At 44.1% G+C, this 16,196-nt stretch overlaps 1 protein-coding gene across 9 annotated transcripts in view; it reads right to left on the bottom strand.

The window, feature by feature from the left end:
• The window catches only part of SLC47A1 (solute carrier family 47 member 1), an 82,148-nt gene that overhangs the window by 25,662 nt on the left and 40,290 nt on the right, over nt 1-16,196 (bottom strand). For 6 of the 9 annotated variants that reach the window (XM_053911562.2, XM_045199230.3, XM_045199228.3 and 3 more), the window contains 4 exons: nt 8,211-8,319; nt 8,017-8,092; nt 2,693-2,762; nt 2,325-2,457 (listed from right to left, as the gene is read on the bottom strand). In XM_053911562.2, coding sequence (XP_053767537.1) covers nt 2,325-2,457; nt 2,693-2,762; nt 8,017-8,092; nt 8,211-8,319 — 388 coding nt within the window. Of the gene's footprint in view, nt 1-2,324; nt 2,458-2,692; nt 2,763-3,587; nt 4,262-8,016; nt 8,093-8,210; nt 8,320-16,196 lie in introns of those variants that run through there. The other 3 variants (XM_071219284.1, XM_071219283.1, XM_071219286.1) reach the window with 2 other exon arrangements.

Genomic DNA, 16,196 nt, shown 5'->3' with positions numbered 1-16,196 from the left:
GTTAGCCAATGAAGGGTAAGATTCCTCAAGGGAGGGATGACCTAAGACAGGCACAGTCGTGAATGGGCCCTCAGGGAAGGACTTGGGGGACTGTAGAAAAAGGGGGTGATGGACCCTCACCTCTTGGCTTTGACGTAGCCTGAGTCCTCATTCTGTCTGCAAGAAGTCTCCTAATCTCTTGGCTACCTTACTTCCCCCACCCGACTTAAGCCTGAAACAATGACAGAGGGCAGTGCAGCCCTGGGCAGGAACAGGCAGTTGGTTCCCTGGGGTGATCAGGCCTAAGAAAGAATACATAAAACCCTGTGAAACCTGCTTTGCTAAGAATGCCCTCAATTTTCTGATAAGGGTCCAAGCCTTATCAAAAATGAGTTTGTTTCCCAAAGTTTTATGGCCCTTAAGCTATCTGATCCTGACTCAGAATAAGCCCTCATAGTTCTTTGAATGTTATCTATTGTTTGATCCTTACTGCCTGACAATGATTGATGAGCTTTACCTGTATTCCTGTGCAAATTGAAAGCCCATTGAGGAACAGGCTCAAGGCCCTTCTGCTTTGAGAGACTCCCTTTTCCTCCTCAAGCAGATCATGTCTTGGTAGACTTATTCTCATCTGCGATGGCTGGGGGGGGCTCTGCTGGACAAAGCTCCCACAAACAAAAATACGGTTTGGATCTGTGGTTGGTTGAATCCACAGATGTAAAATCTGAGGATATAAAGGGCTGACTGTATTTATTGAAACAAACCCACATATAAATGAACCTGAGCAGTTAAAATCTGTATTGTTCAAGGATCAAATGTATTGTGAAATGATTACCACAATAATTCTAGTTAAGATCCATTGCCAGCCATAGTTAGTATTCTTTCTTATGATGAGAACTTTTAAGACCTTCTCTCAGCAACTTTCAAATACACAATGTCACAACGCTGTACATGACATCCCCATGACATTTATTTTACAGCCAGCAGTTTGTACCCAGAATTTCTTTTAAGTGATCCTTAACTACCTGTACTTTGCACATAGTAGGTATGTTTGTTAAATAAATTAGTGATTCTAGTACAGCACTTGGGACATAGATGCATCTATATTTTTAAGTGGATTCCTCCAATATTTCCCATAGCTATATACCATTGTCAAATCTAAAAAATGAGTAATGATAGGAACTCAGTTAAATAATTTTCTGCACCAGGATGCAAGCCCAGTGAACTTTGCATTGGCAACTCCATTCTTTATACATTCCATGTATTTTTCATTAAAATATTATTGAACTTGAGAAAAAAGGTGCAATGTAATGGGACACTTTGGACTGAAAGTTCATTCGAAGTATCAGATGACTCCTTATCCCCTCAGAACCTGCCAAGTGCTGATGAATGAAAACAAACCAGGCTTCAGTCAACTTCGACGTCGCCCAAAGATAATGTGTTCAAACTTCAATATAATCATTGACTAATTGCCAATGCCTTCCAAATTATTATTTTAGAAATCAAAGCTGGGCAGTCATATCTTTTCCTACTTTAAAAAAAATTAGTCTGGTAATTTTGGCACTATAGATTAAGTTCTTTCCTCCAAATACATGAAGATGATGAAAAGGTCCCCTTCACCCTGCCCTCCTTGTGTGCTGTTCATACACAGCACACACATGGCCTTGTGGGGAGACCCAAGGACACAAGGCTTAGAGGGCTGCACCAGGCCAGAGGGGAAGGCTGCAGAGTGGCGGTGAAGGTGACCTTGAGGGTGCAACTCCGGGACCATTTCCTGTGAGTCCTACCAGAGGCACCACCGGCTGGGGGCATTGCTCCAGGATGTACACAGCCACCACGGGTGCTCCTGTCACTTCTGTAAGAACCACACCAAGGCTGTCCTGTGGCTCCCCCTGCCACCATCCCAAACACTCCCATGTGGCCAGCTTTTGACAGCCTCAGTCAGTCCTGCAGACTCCCTCTCTAGGCCTCACCATACAGAGCTGTCCCCAAAGTACAGGGCTCAAACCACAACAGACACATTTCTGAATATTTCCACAACAGCCCCTCCTACCACCCACTTTGACGTGGACACTCGATGTCATCGGAGGGGGGATGAGTAGAAAGGCCACGCTGCTCCACTCCAGTGGGTGAGTGTGGGAGATGGCGCACATTGTCAAGAGGGGCGAGCATGCAGCCCTGGGACTCGGCTCTCTCCTGCCCGCCCCCCCCCCAGCCTCTGACTGGCACAGGATGAATGTGGAGGAGCTCCAAAGTGCCAGTGCTCTCAGTGAAAGCCTACCTGCTCTGAGAGTCACTTAGGACGGTGAGGAACTCGGCTCTGCCTGCCCCCGGTTAGCGCTTACCGATCACTCCCAGTCTGGTGGTAAACATCAGTGAAATCCCGATGGGGAGACCAATCACATAGTACCCAATGGCGTTAAGGACAGCTCCAACTTTCTGGTTCCCACTTCCCCTCAGAATGCCACCACCTGTGCACTGCGGGCAAATAACACGCACCAGTGTGAACAGCACAATGCCGAGGCAAGATGCCCAGCCCCTGCCCGAGCAGTCCCATCCGCCATCTGCGGCACTGCCCTGTGCCAGTGTTCTTGGAAAGCAATAGAAAATGTTTGGTATTGCCTACCCACCCCCTTCTCTGTCTCATTTCACCATCATCAGAAGAAGCACACAGATCATAAAGGTGCTTAAGGGACCACTGCATAATACTTACAGCCAGACTTTCAAAGAGATGGGAAACAGCATAGATTGGAACCACTCGAGCCACAAGAGCAATGATGTCTCTGTTAGGAAGCAGAGCACACGGGGGTCACAAGCAGACAAAGGCCCAGAGCAGCGAGCACTGCAGCTCCCCGGGGGCTGGCGCTCGTTTTCTGGGCACTAGAGAGGCGGCTCTGGTAGTCCATTCAGGGACCACACTGCTGCTTCTGGGCCAGTGGGGACCCAACTCTCCATCACATCTCACGACTTTGAGAAGAAATATATAGTCCATTTGGTATAGACATGTAGACAGTTAGACAGTTAAATCCAATGATTTGATCCCACACGTCCTTTTGTTTGTCTGAATGAAGCACAACAGAAGAGTTAAGGTTCTGTCTGTGGCACAGAGGTTGGCCAGTTATAAAAGCCACAGAGTTTACAGAATGGTCGTTGGTTCCTAGAAATGGGCCCTAACCTCTAAAACTAGACTCGTGGATTTGAACACCACACTTGAAGGGAGACTACAAAAATGCCGCCCTGATCCAGGGACGTGGAAATTTCAGAAAACCCTGAATGACTGACAAGCAAACTCGAACCCTGCCTGGCAACAAACACTTGTTGCATGAATTAATAAATATGAAATCTAGCACTGAACAAGGTGATTACTGTCCCCCCAAAAAGGACAGAAATACAGCTCTTTTCTTCAAAACTAATTTTATTTTTTGACTAGGCAACATGTGAAAATGGTTAAAAGAAAAACTATGAAAAAGAAGTCAAGAAACATCTGTCTTCCACTCCTGTCCCAGTCCAGCCTTCCCATTACCACCCCTCCCCCACCAGGTAGCAAGTCTTATCACGGTCTGCATTTGTTTAGTGCTTATGAAAAATAAGGAAATACAAATATATATGTTCTTGTGTTCACCTTCTAGACTCTAGTATTTCATATTACAGCATTCTCTACATGATGTTCTGCACTTTTATTCTCCTTCCTAATACATTCAATTATATATTCCATCAAAATATATTATTTTTAATGTGCTGCTGAATTCTGTCCACTAATATTTTATTTTGGATTTTAAAATTCATATTAATAAGTGACATTGCTCTGTCACTTTCTTTTTTATTGTGCTAACTTTGTCAGAGTTTAATACCAATGTTATATTTGCTTCATGAACAATGTGGAAACTGTCCTTTTTCAGTTTTCTGGAATAGTTCGGACAGCATTGGAATTACCTAAGTTTGAAAGGTTTTATACAATGCTCCTTTGGAAACTTCTGGGATTGGTGCTTTTTGAAATTTTAAAATAATTTTTTAAAATTCCAGTCAAGATGTTGGCATAGGTAAATGCAGTACGCATCCTCTTCCACAACCACATCAAAACTACAACTAAACTACAGAACAACCACCATTCAGAACCATCTAAAACCTGGCTGAACAGAAGCCCTACAACTGGGGAATGGGCTGGCTCCACGCCCACCTGTGGCAGATAAAAATAGGGAGGGACATCTTGGCTGTTGAGGCTCCCCAGCCCATGGCCAGTGCCAGTGCCAGTGCCAGGAAGAGAAGTCCTCATAACTTCTTTCTGTAAAAACCAGCAGGGATTGAAGTTGAGGAAGACAAAGGGCTTCAGGAGACCCCGGCAATTCCTCTTTATTTATTTATTTTTTTAAAGATTTTATTTATTTATTCTTAGAGAGACAGGAAGGGAGGGAAACACTGATCAGTTGGCTCTCACACGCCCCCAACTGGGGACCTGGCCTGCAACCCAGGCATGTGCCCTGACTGGGAATCGTACCTGGGACCTTTCAGTTTGCTGGCCAGTGCTCAATCTATGGAGCCACACCAGCCAGGGCCCAGGCAGTTCTTAAAGGGCCCACACATGAACTCACCCAGACTCACTCCCTTTGAGCTCCCATGCTGAAGCAGTAGCTTGAAAGACACCAGAGGCATACGGAGAGGAACTGAGTTGTCTGGCATCAGGGCAAGAACTGGGGGAGCAGCTTTCTCCCAGCACAAGTGTTGGCAGAGGCCATTGCTACTTTTCTGAGCCTTCTCCCAACAGAGTTGGCAGGCAGGCACCAAATCAGAGACTCCATCAACCTGGCTCACACTGTTCGCCCCACCCTGGTGACTCTGAGGCACTGCCCCACCCAATTTGTGGGCCCACTCGAGCTGTTTCCAGTGGCTTTTCCATATGAATTGCCCATCTTGGGTCATGTTTCAGATTTTCCTAAAGTCTCTCAAACAAGCAGAATCTGGCTTCAGCAAGCCCCATGCCTCTCACTAAGTGGCCCCAGGCCCAGCACTAGCAGCAGCCAGGCTTGGTTCACACCTTGGCCTCACCAGAGCACCTCCAAGCCCAGCACAAGTAGCAGCATCTGCATATTGCTTTGTAGCTCATGCTGAGTGGCCCCGAGCAGAACACATGTGGTGGCAGACCTTGCCCTGCACCTCCCAGAAGGCCCCAGAGCCAGTGCACCCAGTGGGCAGCTTCAGGCCACATCAAAGCATCACCAGCCAACCACCTCCACAAGCAACACACTCAAGGTTGGACTCAGCAGACATCAGAGTCCTGCTGAAGTAAGTCCTGCTCTGTGGCATGGGCCCCTGCACAGCTGATCCTCCATGGTGGTTGAAGATCGGTGGTCAGTAGTCAAGACAGTCAATGAAGTTGATCAGCATGGGGGTAAGTCCCTCCCATCGATGTGCCAACAGCAAATCAAGGCTCAACTACAAGAGAAGAGTGTATGTAGCCCACATGAGGAGCACAACTCAAGTGCCCAGTTTGGGTAATTAGGTAGGCTGTGCCACTGGACCTTACAGAACACCAACTACATTAGGTCACTCTACCAAGCATGAGAGGCATAGCTCCTCTACCTAATACATAAACACAAACACAGGGAGGCTGTAAAATTAGGTAACAAAGAAACATGGTTCAAATGAAAGAACAGAACAAAACCCCAGAAAAAGAACTAAACAAAATAGAGACAAGCAATCCACCAGATGCAAAGTTCAAAACACTGGGCGTAAGGATTCTCAATGAACTTAGCAAGAACCTCAACAGCCTTAAAAAATAAAAAAAAACCCACAAAAAACCAGTCAGAAATGAAGGATACACTAACTGAAAGGAAGAATAATTTAAAGGGAATCAACAGTAGAGTAGATGAAGCTGAAAATCAAATCAGCAATTTGGTATATAAGGAAGCAAAAAAAGCCCAATCAGAACAGCAAAAAGATAAAAGAATTACTCCAAATAAGAATAGTGTAAAGAGCCTCTGGGACAACTTCAAGTGTACCAGTGTTCACATTATGTGGGTCAAGAAGGAGCGGAGAGCAAGAAATTTTAAATCTACTTAAAAAAATAATGACAGAAAATTTCCCTAACTTAGTGATGAAAATAGACATAAAAGTCCAGGAAGCACAGAGAGTCCCAAACAAGATGAACCCAAAGAGGTCCATACCAAGACATAATAATTAGAATGCAAAGCCACATCATAACTAAAGACAAAGAGAATCTTAAGAAGCAAGAGAAAAGCAGTTAGTTACCTACAAGGGAGCTCCTATAACACTGTCAGCTGATTTCTCAACAGAAACCTTGCGGGCCAGAAGAGATTGGCAAAAAATATTCAAAGTGATGAAAAGCAAGGACCTACAACCAAGATTACTCTACCCATTAAAGCTGTAATTTATAATTGAAGGACAGATAAAGAGCTTCCCAGACAAGAAAAAGCTGAAGGAGTTAGTTCATTACCACCAAACCAGTATTACAAGAAATGTTAAAGGAACCTTTTAAGAAAAAAAAAAAAGAAACATCAAAAAATATCAACAATAAAATGGCTATAAATACATATCAACAGTTGAAACTGAAAACAAAACAAATGAACAAGCAGAATAGAAACAGACTCATAAATACAGAGAACATTTTGATGGTTGCCAGATGGGATGATGTTTGGGGGGCTGGGTGAAAAAGATGAACGGATTAAGAAGCACAAATTGGCCCTGGCTGGTGTGACTCAGTGGACTGAGCACCGGACTGCAAATCAAAGGGTTGCTGGTTCAATTCCCAGTCAGGGCACATACCAGGGTTGTGGGCAAGGTCCCCAGTAGGGGGCGCGTGAGAGGCGACCACACATTGATATTTCTCTCCCTTTCTTTCTCCATCCCTTCCCCTCTCTCTAAAAATAAATAAAATGGGGTTTTTTTAAGTACAAATTGGTTGTTACAGAATACTCATGGGGATGTAAAGTACAGCATAGGGAACATAGTTGATAATAATTTAATAACTATGTATGGCCCTGACTGGTGTGGCTCAGTTGGTTGCGCATTGTCCCACAAAGCAAAGGGTCACCAGTTCCATTTCTAGTCAGAGGCGCGTGCCTGGGTTGTGGGCTGGTCACTGGTTACTGCTCGTATGAGAGGTAACCAATTGATGTTTCTCTCTCACATCAATGTTTCTCTCCCTCCCTTCCCCTCTCTGAAAATAAGTAATAAAATCCTTTTTAAACTTTAAAAAAAATAACTATGGTGTCAGATGGGTGCAAGATGTATCAGGATGATCACTTAGTAAGTTATATAACATGTATCACTGGGGTGCACACCTGAAACTAATACAATAATGTATGTCAACTGTAATTGAAAGTGAAACATGATTTTAAGTTTTAAAAATAAAATATTTTTTTCTTATTTCTTCTAAGGAAATCAGTCTTTTAAGACCTAGTGTGTTTTCTAGGGTAAGTTCTGATAAATTATTTTCCTAGAAAATTATTTATTTCTTCCAGATTTTAAATTTTACTTGCAAAAGTTATGCAAACTAGTCTCTTGTGCTTTAAAAGGTAGTTTTGTGATTTCCCTCTTTACTTCATTTAGAGGCGTTCTCTGTTCTCCCTTGGATCAGGTTAGGCATCTGTCATTGTCAGAATCCAGAATACAGTTCACTGGTGAGATTTTAACTTCAACTTGGCTTGGCAAATATATTATACAAATACTACACACCAGGTACTCTGACAAATTCTGAGATATCACAATGATTTTTGTCATTGGAATGAAATAATTAATTGAACATGTAGTCAATGGTACCAAAAATGAGTTCCCTTCCTTAAAATACTTGAGTATCCTGAGCACCAGAAACCTGTAACACCACCAATGCCCATTAAATTGGCACTTGAGAGTACAAATTAGTCCCTGCACCTAATCAGTTCTTCCCAGGTAACATCAGTGAGTTTCTGATTTTGTAAATGAAATCAGAACCCCGCAAGATGCAACAACCCCAGGAGGCAAATGTGAAAGCATCTATTTCTTTACCACAGATTCACATTTCAAGAAAATCTCAGCACTCACCTGTCAGTAGTGAAAATGTAGCCCACAAGATCCTTACAGCTTACCAGCAGGACACAAAAGACTACAGCAAAGAGTTCTGGAGGTAAAAGGGCAGAGAAACAGCACAGTGAGAAAGGGGGTCTGGGGGAACCGGGAACCCAGGTTTCAAGTGCACAGACTGCTCAGACGAGTCACTGACTAAACAGTTGAAGCACCTGTGACTAGCACGGAGACGACTGAGGACCTCTTGGCCTGCTTGATGTTTCCAGCACCCAGCGCGTTCCCAATGCGGACACTGGCAGCCACGCTGAAGCCAGTAGGTATCTAAAGGGAAAAGAAAACAATGAGAGCAGGGAGCAGGGAGCAGGGAAGAGCAGCCCTGCCTCCCAGCTCTGTACTGAGCCTCACCATACACCTTCCCCAGAGAAGAGGGACTAGGTAAATCATGCTTCCCACCTCACTTGGCCCTACAAGTTATAAGAAAACTAATTTGCAACACCCCTATGTCTAGCTGGGAGCTCCCAGGCTACAACATGGAACCTGGAACCCTGGGCTGGCTGGTTTTTCTACAGAGCTTCCAACCTGGGCCTTGGGAGGCCCTGCATAGTTGATTCGCCCTCTGGGTGCAGAAGGATGGGCTGCCAGGAGCCCACAATAGATCTGTTCCGAAAGACCATCACGGGAGCAAGTTTAGAAGACAGAACCCTAATATGGTGACACCACTCCCACAAATATTGGATAAGAGGAACTTAAGGAAACTGCCCCAGCTGGTGTGGCTCAGTTGCCTGGGTGTCATCCTGCAAACCGAAAGGTCACCAGTTTGATTCCTAGTCAGCGTTGCAGGTTCGGTCCCCAGTTGGGGCACGTATGGAAGGTAGCCACTCACAACCAATCGATGTTTCTCTCTCATATTGATGTCTCTCTCCCCCTTTCTCCTTCCATTCCCCTTTCTCTAAAATAAAAATAATTAAAATTTTAAAAAGCCCCAGCTAGTGTGGCTCAGTGAATTGGGCGCTGTTTGGGTTCCCAGTAGGGGTACATGTGCAGGTCAGGTCCTTGATGGGGGTCATATAGGAGGGAACCACACATTGATGTTTCTCTCCCTCTCTTCCTCCCTCCCTTCCCCTCTGTCTAAAAATAAACAAAAGCTTTAAAAAAAATTTTTTAAAGGAAAACAGAAAGGTGCATACCAGCTGATAGCAGTGCTACCCTTTTGGTGAGGGCAGAGGTGGTGGTAAAGGAGATGCAGGTGAGCAGTTTAGCACTGTGGTTAGCAGTGGGAATTCTGAAGCCACACTGTCTGGGTTAAATCCTAGTTCAGCCACCTATCAGCTGTGTGGCTCTGACCAGGTTACTTACCCTCACTACACCTCAGTTCTTATCTGTGAAAGGGACCTCATAATAATAGTATATGCATATTAGGACTATTATTGGAATTAAATGAGTCCATACATGCTAGCTACTTAGAATAATGCCTCACACATACTAGTTGTTCAGTAAAGATTATCCATTACTATTATCTAAAAATGTATTATTGAGAAATTAGTATTAAGAAAAAAGAGTCATCACTTATTTACACACGAGTTTTGCCTTAGGACCAGGATTGCTAAAGGACAGGGCTATAGAAAATCTGAGTCTCCCAACAAAGTATTTATTAATCACAATGAAAAAGGGTAACTTGGTGGAGAAACCTGGTGGGCAGTGCTTTAACCAAGCAATCAGTTAATATCACTAATAATGGGACAAATCTGTGAATGGCAAAATGGCACCAGATGTTAGACCTTGGTTCACAAACCTTAGTTCTTGAGTTCAGCTGGGAAAGAGTTTAGAGCCAAGGAACTCAATTGTAAGAGAAAGTTTATTTAGAAAGTCACAGAGGTAGAATAAATGAGTTGTGGAAGATGTGAACCAGCTGGACTGCATGGGCTCAGAAAACAATTTACAGAGGCCAAAAAAAAAAAGGAGGGGAGGTCCTTGAGCTTAGGAGAAAGGCAAAAAGGAATGCACCCAGGGGAAGGAGAGGGGGGAATTTGCAGGCATGCTCCAGTGAGGGGGTGGGGGGTGTGGGCATGCCAGAGAGAGGAGAGAACGTGAGGGGAGTCCTTTGTTTTGAGGGGTTTTATCTGGAGGCCCCAGCAGAGGATCTTTATAGAATATCCGTCAGCTCTCCAGGTGTGTCCTTTCAGAGTCATGGTCTCCGCTCATTGGTCAGTGCCAGGGCAGGAGGTCATTAGGTATCACAGCCGGTCCTGATATCAGTCATGGCATCCACAGACCTGGGTTTGCTGTTTTTCTGGGCCTGGAGCTGGATCACAACTGAGGCCTAGATGGTAATTCTAGGGCTTAATGCTTAAGGGAGTGGTCATGCAAGGGCTTGTACAGCAGTTGTATGAGACTATTCTCCAGCCCTCTGGTGAGGAAAGAGAGAGAATAGGAAATCCTGAGACTCTGCAGCTGTCGTAAGTGAGCATCCTGGTTTCTGAGAATCACCTGGTGACATCTGATAATAATTAGCACTGTGGTTTCCTCCCCAAGTAGGCAATCAAGGAGGATTGTAGGAAATCTCATGTGTAGAAACTTAAGTAAAAACCTTATAAAGCCTGTAACTGTTCGATAAAAGAGGGCCATTCCCGGGCCAGAGATGGCTTGTTCCCATGTCTTGGGAAGTGTACTCTCCTTAATAAATTTCCTACTTGCTTTGCTTTACAATATCTGTGTGATCAGTCCAATTCTTTGCTCTTGACTGCCAAGAGCCTGGACCCCACCTCCATCCACAGCAATCTGACAAGCCAGCCAGGAGAGCTGTGGAAACACCAGAGTGGTAAGGCAACCCCTACTACCCTCCCCAGTGGTTGGAGGAGACTTTCATTCTCTCTGTCTCCTTTATGCCTTGAGTGACCCCGGCACCTTGAAGAGAGTTTGCCACTTTTCTGTGGGCACAGGTCAGGCAGTTAACTGCCAAAATGGCACCCGCCCCTTAAAAGACTCCCATGTGAGGACTACCTGGCCGTGTATTGGGGTTAGAGACTAGCTTCCTGACAGGCACAAGACAACATCCACATAACAAGGCACACTGTAAAACAACATCATCCCTCCCCCATGGCTTTCCATTCAGGACTATTGTAACTCTCAGAAAGGGTTGCCAGGTGCAGCTCCCTCCTTCACTTAGCCAACCATGTTCCTCCTAAGACTTGCTTCACACTTTTAATTTTGGTCTCTATTTGCACCTCTTCCCTGTCTGTCTCTTCTGCAACCAGTGATTGCCTTTGCTGAGGTCAAGGTGGGTGACCATTTCAAAATCCTTTTGCAGGCCTTCCCAACCCATGTTAGGTTTGTAAAAGAGATAAACTAGAATGCTCCTGCCCCATCTTCAGAGGAATTGATTATGAGAAGCAGAGGAGCAGAGGAAACTAGCTCAAATTAATCAATTATGAGAAGCAGAGGAAACTGATTCAAGTTAATCAATTATTAGGTAGAGGAAATTAGTTCAGAGTTAATCAGTTATGAGGAACAGAGGAAACTACCATATTTTTCCATGTACAATGCACACTTTTTTTCCCAAATTTTTGAGGGAAAAATAAGGATGTGCTTTATACATGGGTAGTACTAATTCGCATTATACATGGGACCTAGTACTAAAACTTGGGTGACACTATACACGGCAAATTACAGTAGTTTGAGTTCACCAGTTACCCCTCTGGGACTTTAACAGCAGTTTTTCTTTTGGTCTTGGGAAATGTTTCAATGACTGGCACAGTCCCCTCCCTACAACTTAGACTCTTCACAAGACAAGCCATGCCCATCTTAGCCAAGGCCTGCGAATGAGATACCAGGAAGGAGGTACAAAAAATTAGTCCATAACAACTCTAGTTTGTTTTCTGCTGGCTGGCACACTCAGACTCTCTTGGTTTCACCAGAGACAACTGGAGGCTTAGGACAGCAGGATAACAGAGGACGCCCTATAACCCAGTAGGGAACTCTTTAAGCAGATGAAGAGGGATGCCTCTAGGGAGTCAGGAAGTGCTACTCTCTTCTTCTCTTCCCCAGTTATGTCATGGACAAGATGGGTAATACACCCTCTATTCCCTCAGGATCCCCGTTGGGATGCATTGTTGGAAACTGGGGAAAATTTGACCCTGAAAATCTCAACAAAGAGAGGCTAATCTTTGCAATATGGCTTGGGCTCAGTATGAACTAGGAGATGGGGAAGTTTGGCCTGAAAATGGGAGCAACAATTACAACACCATATTCCAGTTAGACCTGTTTTGTAGGAGGTTGGGCAAATGGTCAGAGGTTCCCAGTGTTCAAGCCTTCATGGCACTGTATTGCAACCCAGCCCTCTGTTCTGGGCCAAGGGAGGCAGCCCCTTGAAGGATCAACAATGACATTCTAGATGACCCCCTTCTAAGTTCCCCACCTCCGTTTCAGGGGGAACCAAGTAGGCCCCAGAGTCCTGAATCTCTGCTCCCACCTCAGAGAATTAACCTCTTCCCCTCATACTACCAGAAACCTAGTCCCACAGGGCACACTCTAGTGGAGCTTCATATCTCCCCACTGCTCCTGCCCTCCTACCCCAGAGGGAAGTAACAGGTATAGAAGGCCCTGTTCGGATACACGTACCCTTTTGAATAACTGGCCCACAGCAGCACAAAGACAGGCTATGAAACTTCTTCAAAGATCCCTCACACTTCACTAGTAACTTCCAAACTTTAACCCTTGCCTTCAATGTGTCCTGGAAAGACTTTTATATAATCCTGACCACCTGTTGCTCTCCAGAAGAAAAGCAACAAATTTAGGAAGAGGTCCAAAAACACAGAGTCTAATTAGGAAAAGAAAGAGCAGAGCCAGTGTGAGAAAAAGCAGGGGTGGAAAAGCAGGCCAAACTAATAACACCAGCTATTAGCAGCACCATTGGCAGTGCCCAGCCACCACAAGGTGACCCAGGAAAGCCACAGAAACACCAAGGGCAAAAAGATTGAACATGCTGTAAGTGTAAACATCCTGGACACTGGGCAAGGGATTGCACTAGGCCACCGCCAGGGTCATGTCCCATGGGCAAAGGCGCAAACCCTGTTTCCTGGCCTTGGCAGGTAGACTACCCCCTTCGCAGGGTGGAAAGGGGTCATCACCTAAGTCTATGGCAGCCCTTGAGGATGGAGGTTGCCCAGGAACAGGTTTACCCAGCCTACACCAGCACTTTGATCTCTACAGAGGAACCCCAGGTAACCCTTGATGTGGCAAGTAAGAAAATTTATTTTCTTGTTGATACTGGGGCCACTTACTCTGTTCTCAGTTCTTACACTAGACCTCTCTCCTCTAATTCAATTAATATTATGGGCATTGAAGAAAAATCTCAAACTTATTTTTACACACCCCCTGTCACCTGTCAATTTGAAAGCCTGATTATTCCACAATGCCCTATACTGTTGCTATGAAGACCTCAAATTCCTGTTCAAGAAGAAGAAACCTTAAAGGTAAGTCAATATGAAACCTCTTTTTGCTAACAATCTGCATTCTTTCTAGTCTTTCTTGGGTCAATAACTCTCTGTTACAAATTACCCAGGATTTTCTCTGGGGCAATACTTGTAGCAGTTGCTAGGTTTGCCATCACCAACCACAATACAGTGAGCGAGGAATATCCCTAACAGTACTTTGGGCCAAACAAACTAATCCTAATCTTCCTGAACGCATAATCTGAGCCTCAAGTACTCTTGCCAGCCCAGGAACCCGAGTGGACTTTTAAGTGTGTTACTTGTTGGTCCAGGAGGGTGGGGTTTGTGCTCTAGCTAATACTTGTTGAAATGAGTGCTGACAAAATATTACACCAAGCAACATGGTAATAAGATTGTATCCCTAAAACTAACTGGGATATCATTAAGGGATACATTCCCTCAGTAACTTGGTTAATTATAATAATTCTAATCTCTGGCCCTTTCATCTTAATTTTTATCTTTAATACTCAAACAATTCCACATCAGGATGATGAAGCTCCAGGGTTTTCGACCAATCCCTAAGGAATCCAATGCCAACATCTTACATCACATAGAGTCCATGCTGATCTCAGGAATTTCTCTCCAACCTCTAGATAAGTTAAGGCAAAAGTTTCATGGTTTTCAGCAGGCAGGGTCTACTGTCCTGTTCCAGCAGGAAGTATATACAGAAGACTGAAGTATATACAGAAGACTGACCACCCACCCCCAGCAACCCCATGTCTCTCAGGGGAAAGATGAGGCAAGAGATAGAATAGGAAACCCCAAGACACTGCAGTTGTCATCAGTCAGCATCCTGGCTTCTGAGAATTGCCTTGTGATACCTGATAATAATTAGCACTGTGGTTTCCTCCCCAGGTGGGCAATCAAAGAGGATTGTGGGAAATTACATGCATAGAAGCTTAAGTAAAAACCGTATAAGTCTGTAGTCATTTAATAGAAGAAGTCCATTCCCTGGCCAGAGATGGCCTGCTCCCATGTCTTGGGAAGTGTACTTTCTTTAATAAATTTCCCACTGGTGTTACTTTATATGTGTGGTCAGTACAATTCTTTGTTTGCAAGCACCGAGAACCTGGACCCCATCTCCATCTGCGGCACTTTTTCCTCCTCTAAGGGGATCTCCACATGACCAGTGACAATCCAGGGAAGAAAAGGTTATGGTACAGTCTACACCACATGACCAACAATATGAAAAATCAGGGAGTATAAAGTGCATGACCAGCGATACACAGGGGACATGTGGACAAAAAGGGGCCAAGCTCAGGGGAGCCCTGCAAGGCAGACTTACAAACTCAGACGCCTAAAGTAACCAAAAAGGATGGTCTAAAATGAAAACTTATTAACTAAAAGCAGTTCATGGAGGGTAGTCATGTCCCAGGCCACTATTATTCCCTAACACAGGTCAGTCTTTACCCTAACTGAGCCTGTCTGTTGTCTTCTTGCATCTGTGATAACACACCTTTGGAATGTCAAAGTAACTTCCCTTTTTACAAACCCCTTGGGCACAAGCTGAGACCACAAATCCCCTCATTGTCATCAAGTTAATTGTTGACTGTTAACTATCCTGTACCCACCTATGTAAAAGAAGTGGGTGTCTATCATTTTACCTTTTATCCAATCCCAGAAATTTTCCCACTTTGCTTTCTCCTGTATCCCTAATCTATCACCAGAAGATTTCGTGTAAGTCCCTTATGTTCCCCCTTTGATTGGAATGTATAAAGTAAGGTACTAAGCTGCCATTCTCTGGAGCATTTCTCAATTTGTTGAGATTTTGCTTCCCAGCAATTATTTTCAGTTTGGCTCAAATAAACTCACCAAACCTGCTCTACAATTGGAATATTTGTTATGTTGGCAGAGGAAAGGTCCTACCTTACAATTTAGGCATTTGGGTCTTTCCACCCTGGTGAGTTCTTGTACCTGGCTTACTGTTCCTACCCTGCTCATGCCTGTCTAACCACCTATTATATAAAATCCACATCACCTGTAGAGTCGGGATGTGTTCACGAGAATGTATCAGCAACAACAAATTGAGAGAAAGCCTGTATATAATAGCTTCTATTCTTCTAAAGAACAAGGTCAGAAAAAGACAAAGGCCTAGGATCTGTTCTAGATTAAAGGACACTAAAGAAGCAACACCCTAGACACACTAAGGAGGCCAGGGGGAATAAAGTTATAAAGGACATTACCAGAACAATGGATGGAATTTGAATACAAACTGTGGAGAGAGAGACAGAAAGCAAGCATATGTGGTGAAATGTAAATAATGGGTTAATATGAGTAAAGAGTAAAAATCTTTTATGGAGAAACATAAATATAAATTTTTATAAGCCTGTTAGAAATCATACAATATATAGTATGCAAAAGGCTTAAAACTTAAAACTGAATTTGTCTTAATGAAATAATCAAGCAAGTATACAAAGATATTTGTCCTAAGATGTTCAATGAAGTGTTATTTTAACACTGAAACAGCCTTGACTGGTGCGACTCAGTGTGTTAGGCATCATCCTGCAAGCTGAAAGGTCTCCAGTTCGATTCCAAGTCAGGGCACATGCCTGGGTTGTGGGCCAGGTCCCTGGTTGGAGGGCATGCAAGAGGCAGCCAATTGATGTTTCTCTTGCACATCGATGTTTCTCTCCCTTCTCCCTCCCTTCCCCTCTCTCTAAAAATAAATAAATGAAATCTTTAAAAGTAATATTGAAACATTGGAAACAA

Source organism: Desmodus rotundus, chromosome 9 (assembly GCF_022682495.2).
Source record: "Desmodus rotundus isolate HL8 chromosome 9, HLdesRot8A.1, whole genome shotgun sequence".
In the NCBI taxonomy this organism is placed as follows: domain Eukaryota; kingdom Metazoa; phylum Chordata; class Mammalia; order Chiroptera; family Phyllostomidae; genus Desmodus; species Desmodus rotundus.
Note: the sequence above shows the minus strand (reverse complement) of the source record. Positions and strands in the feature narration are given on the sequence as shown.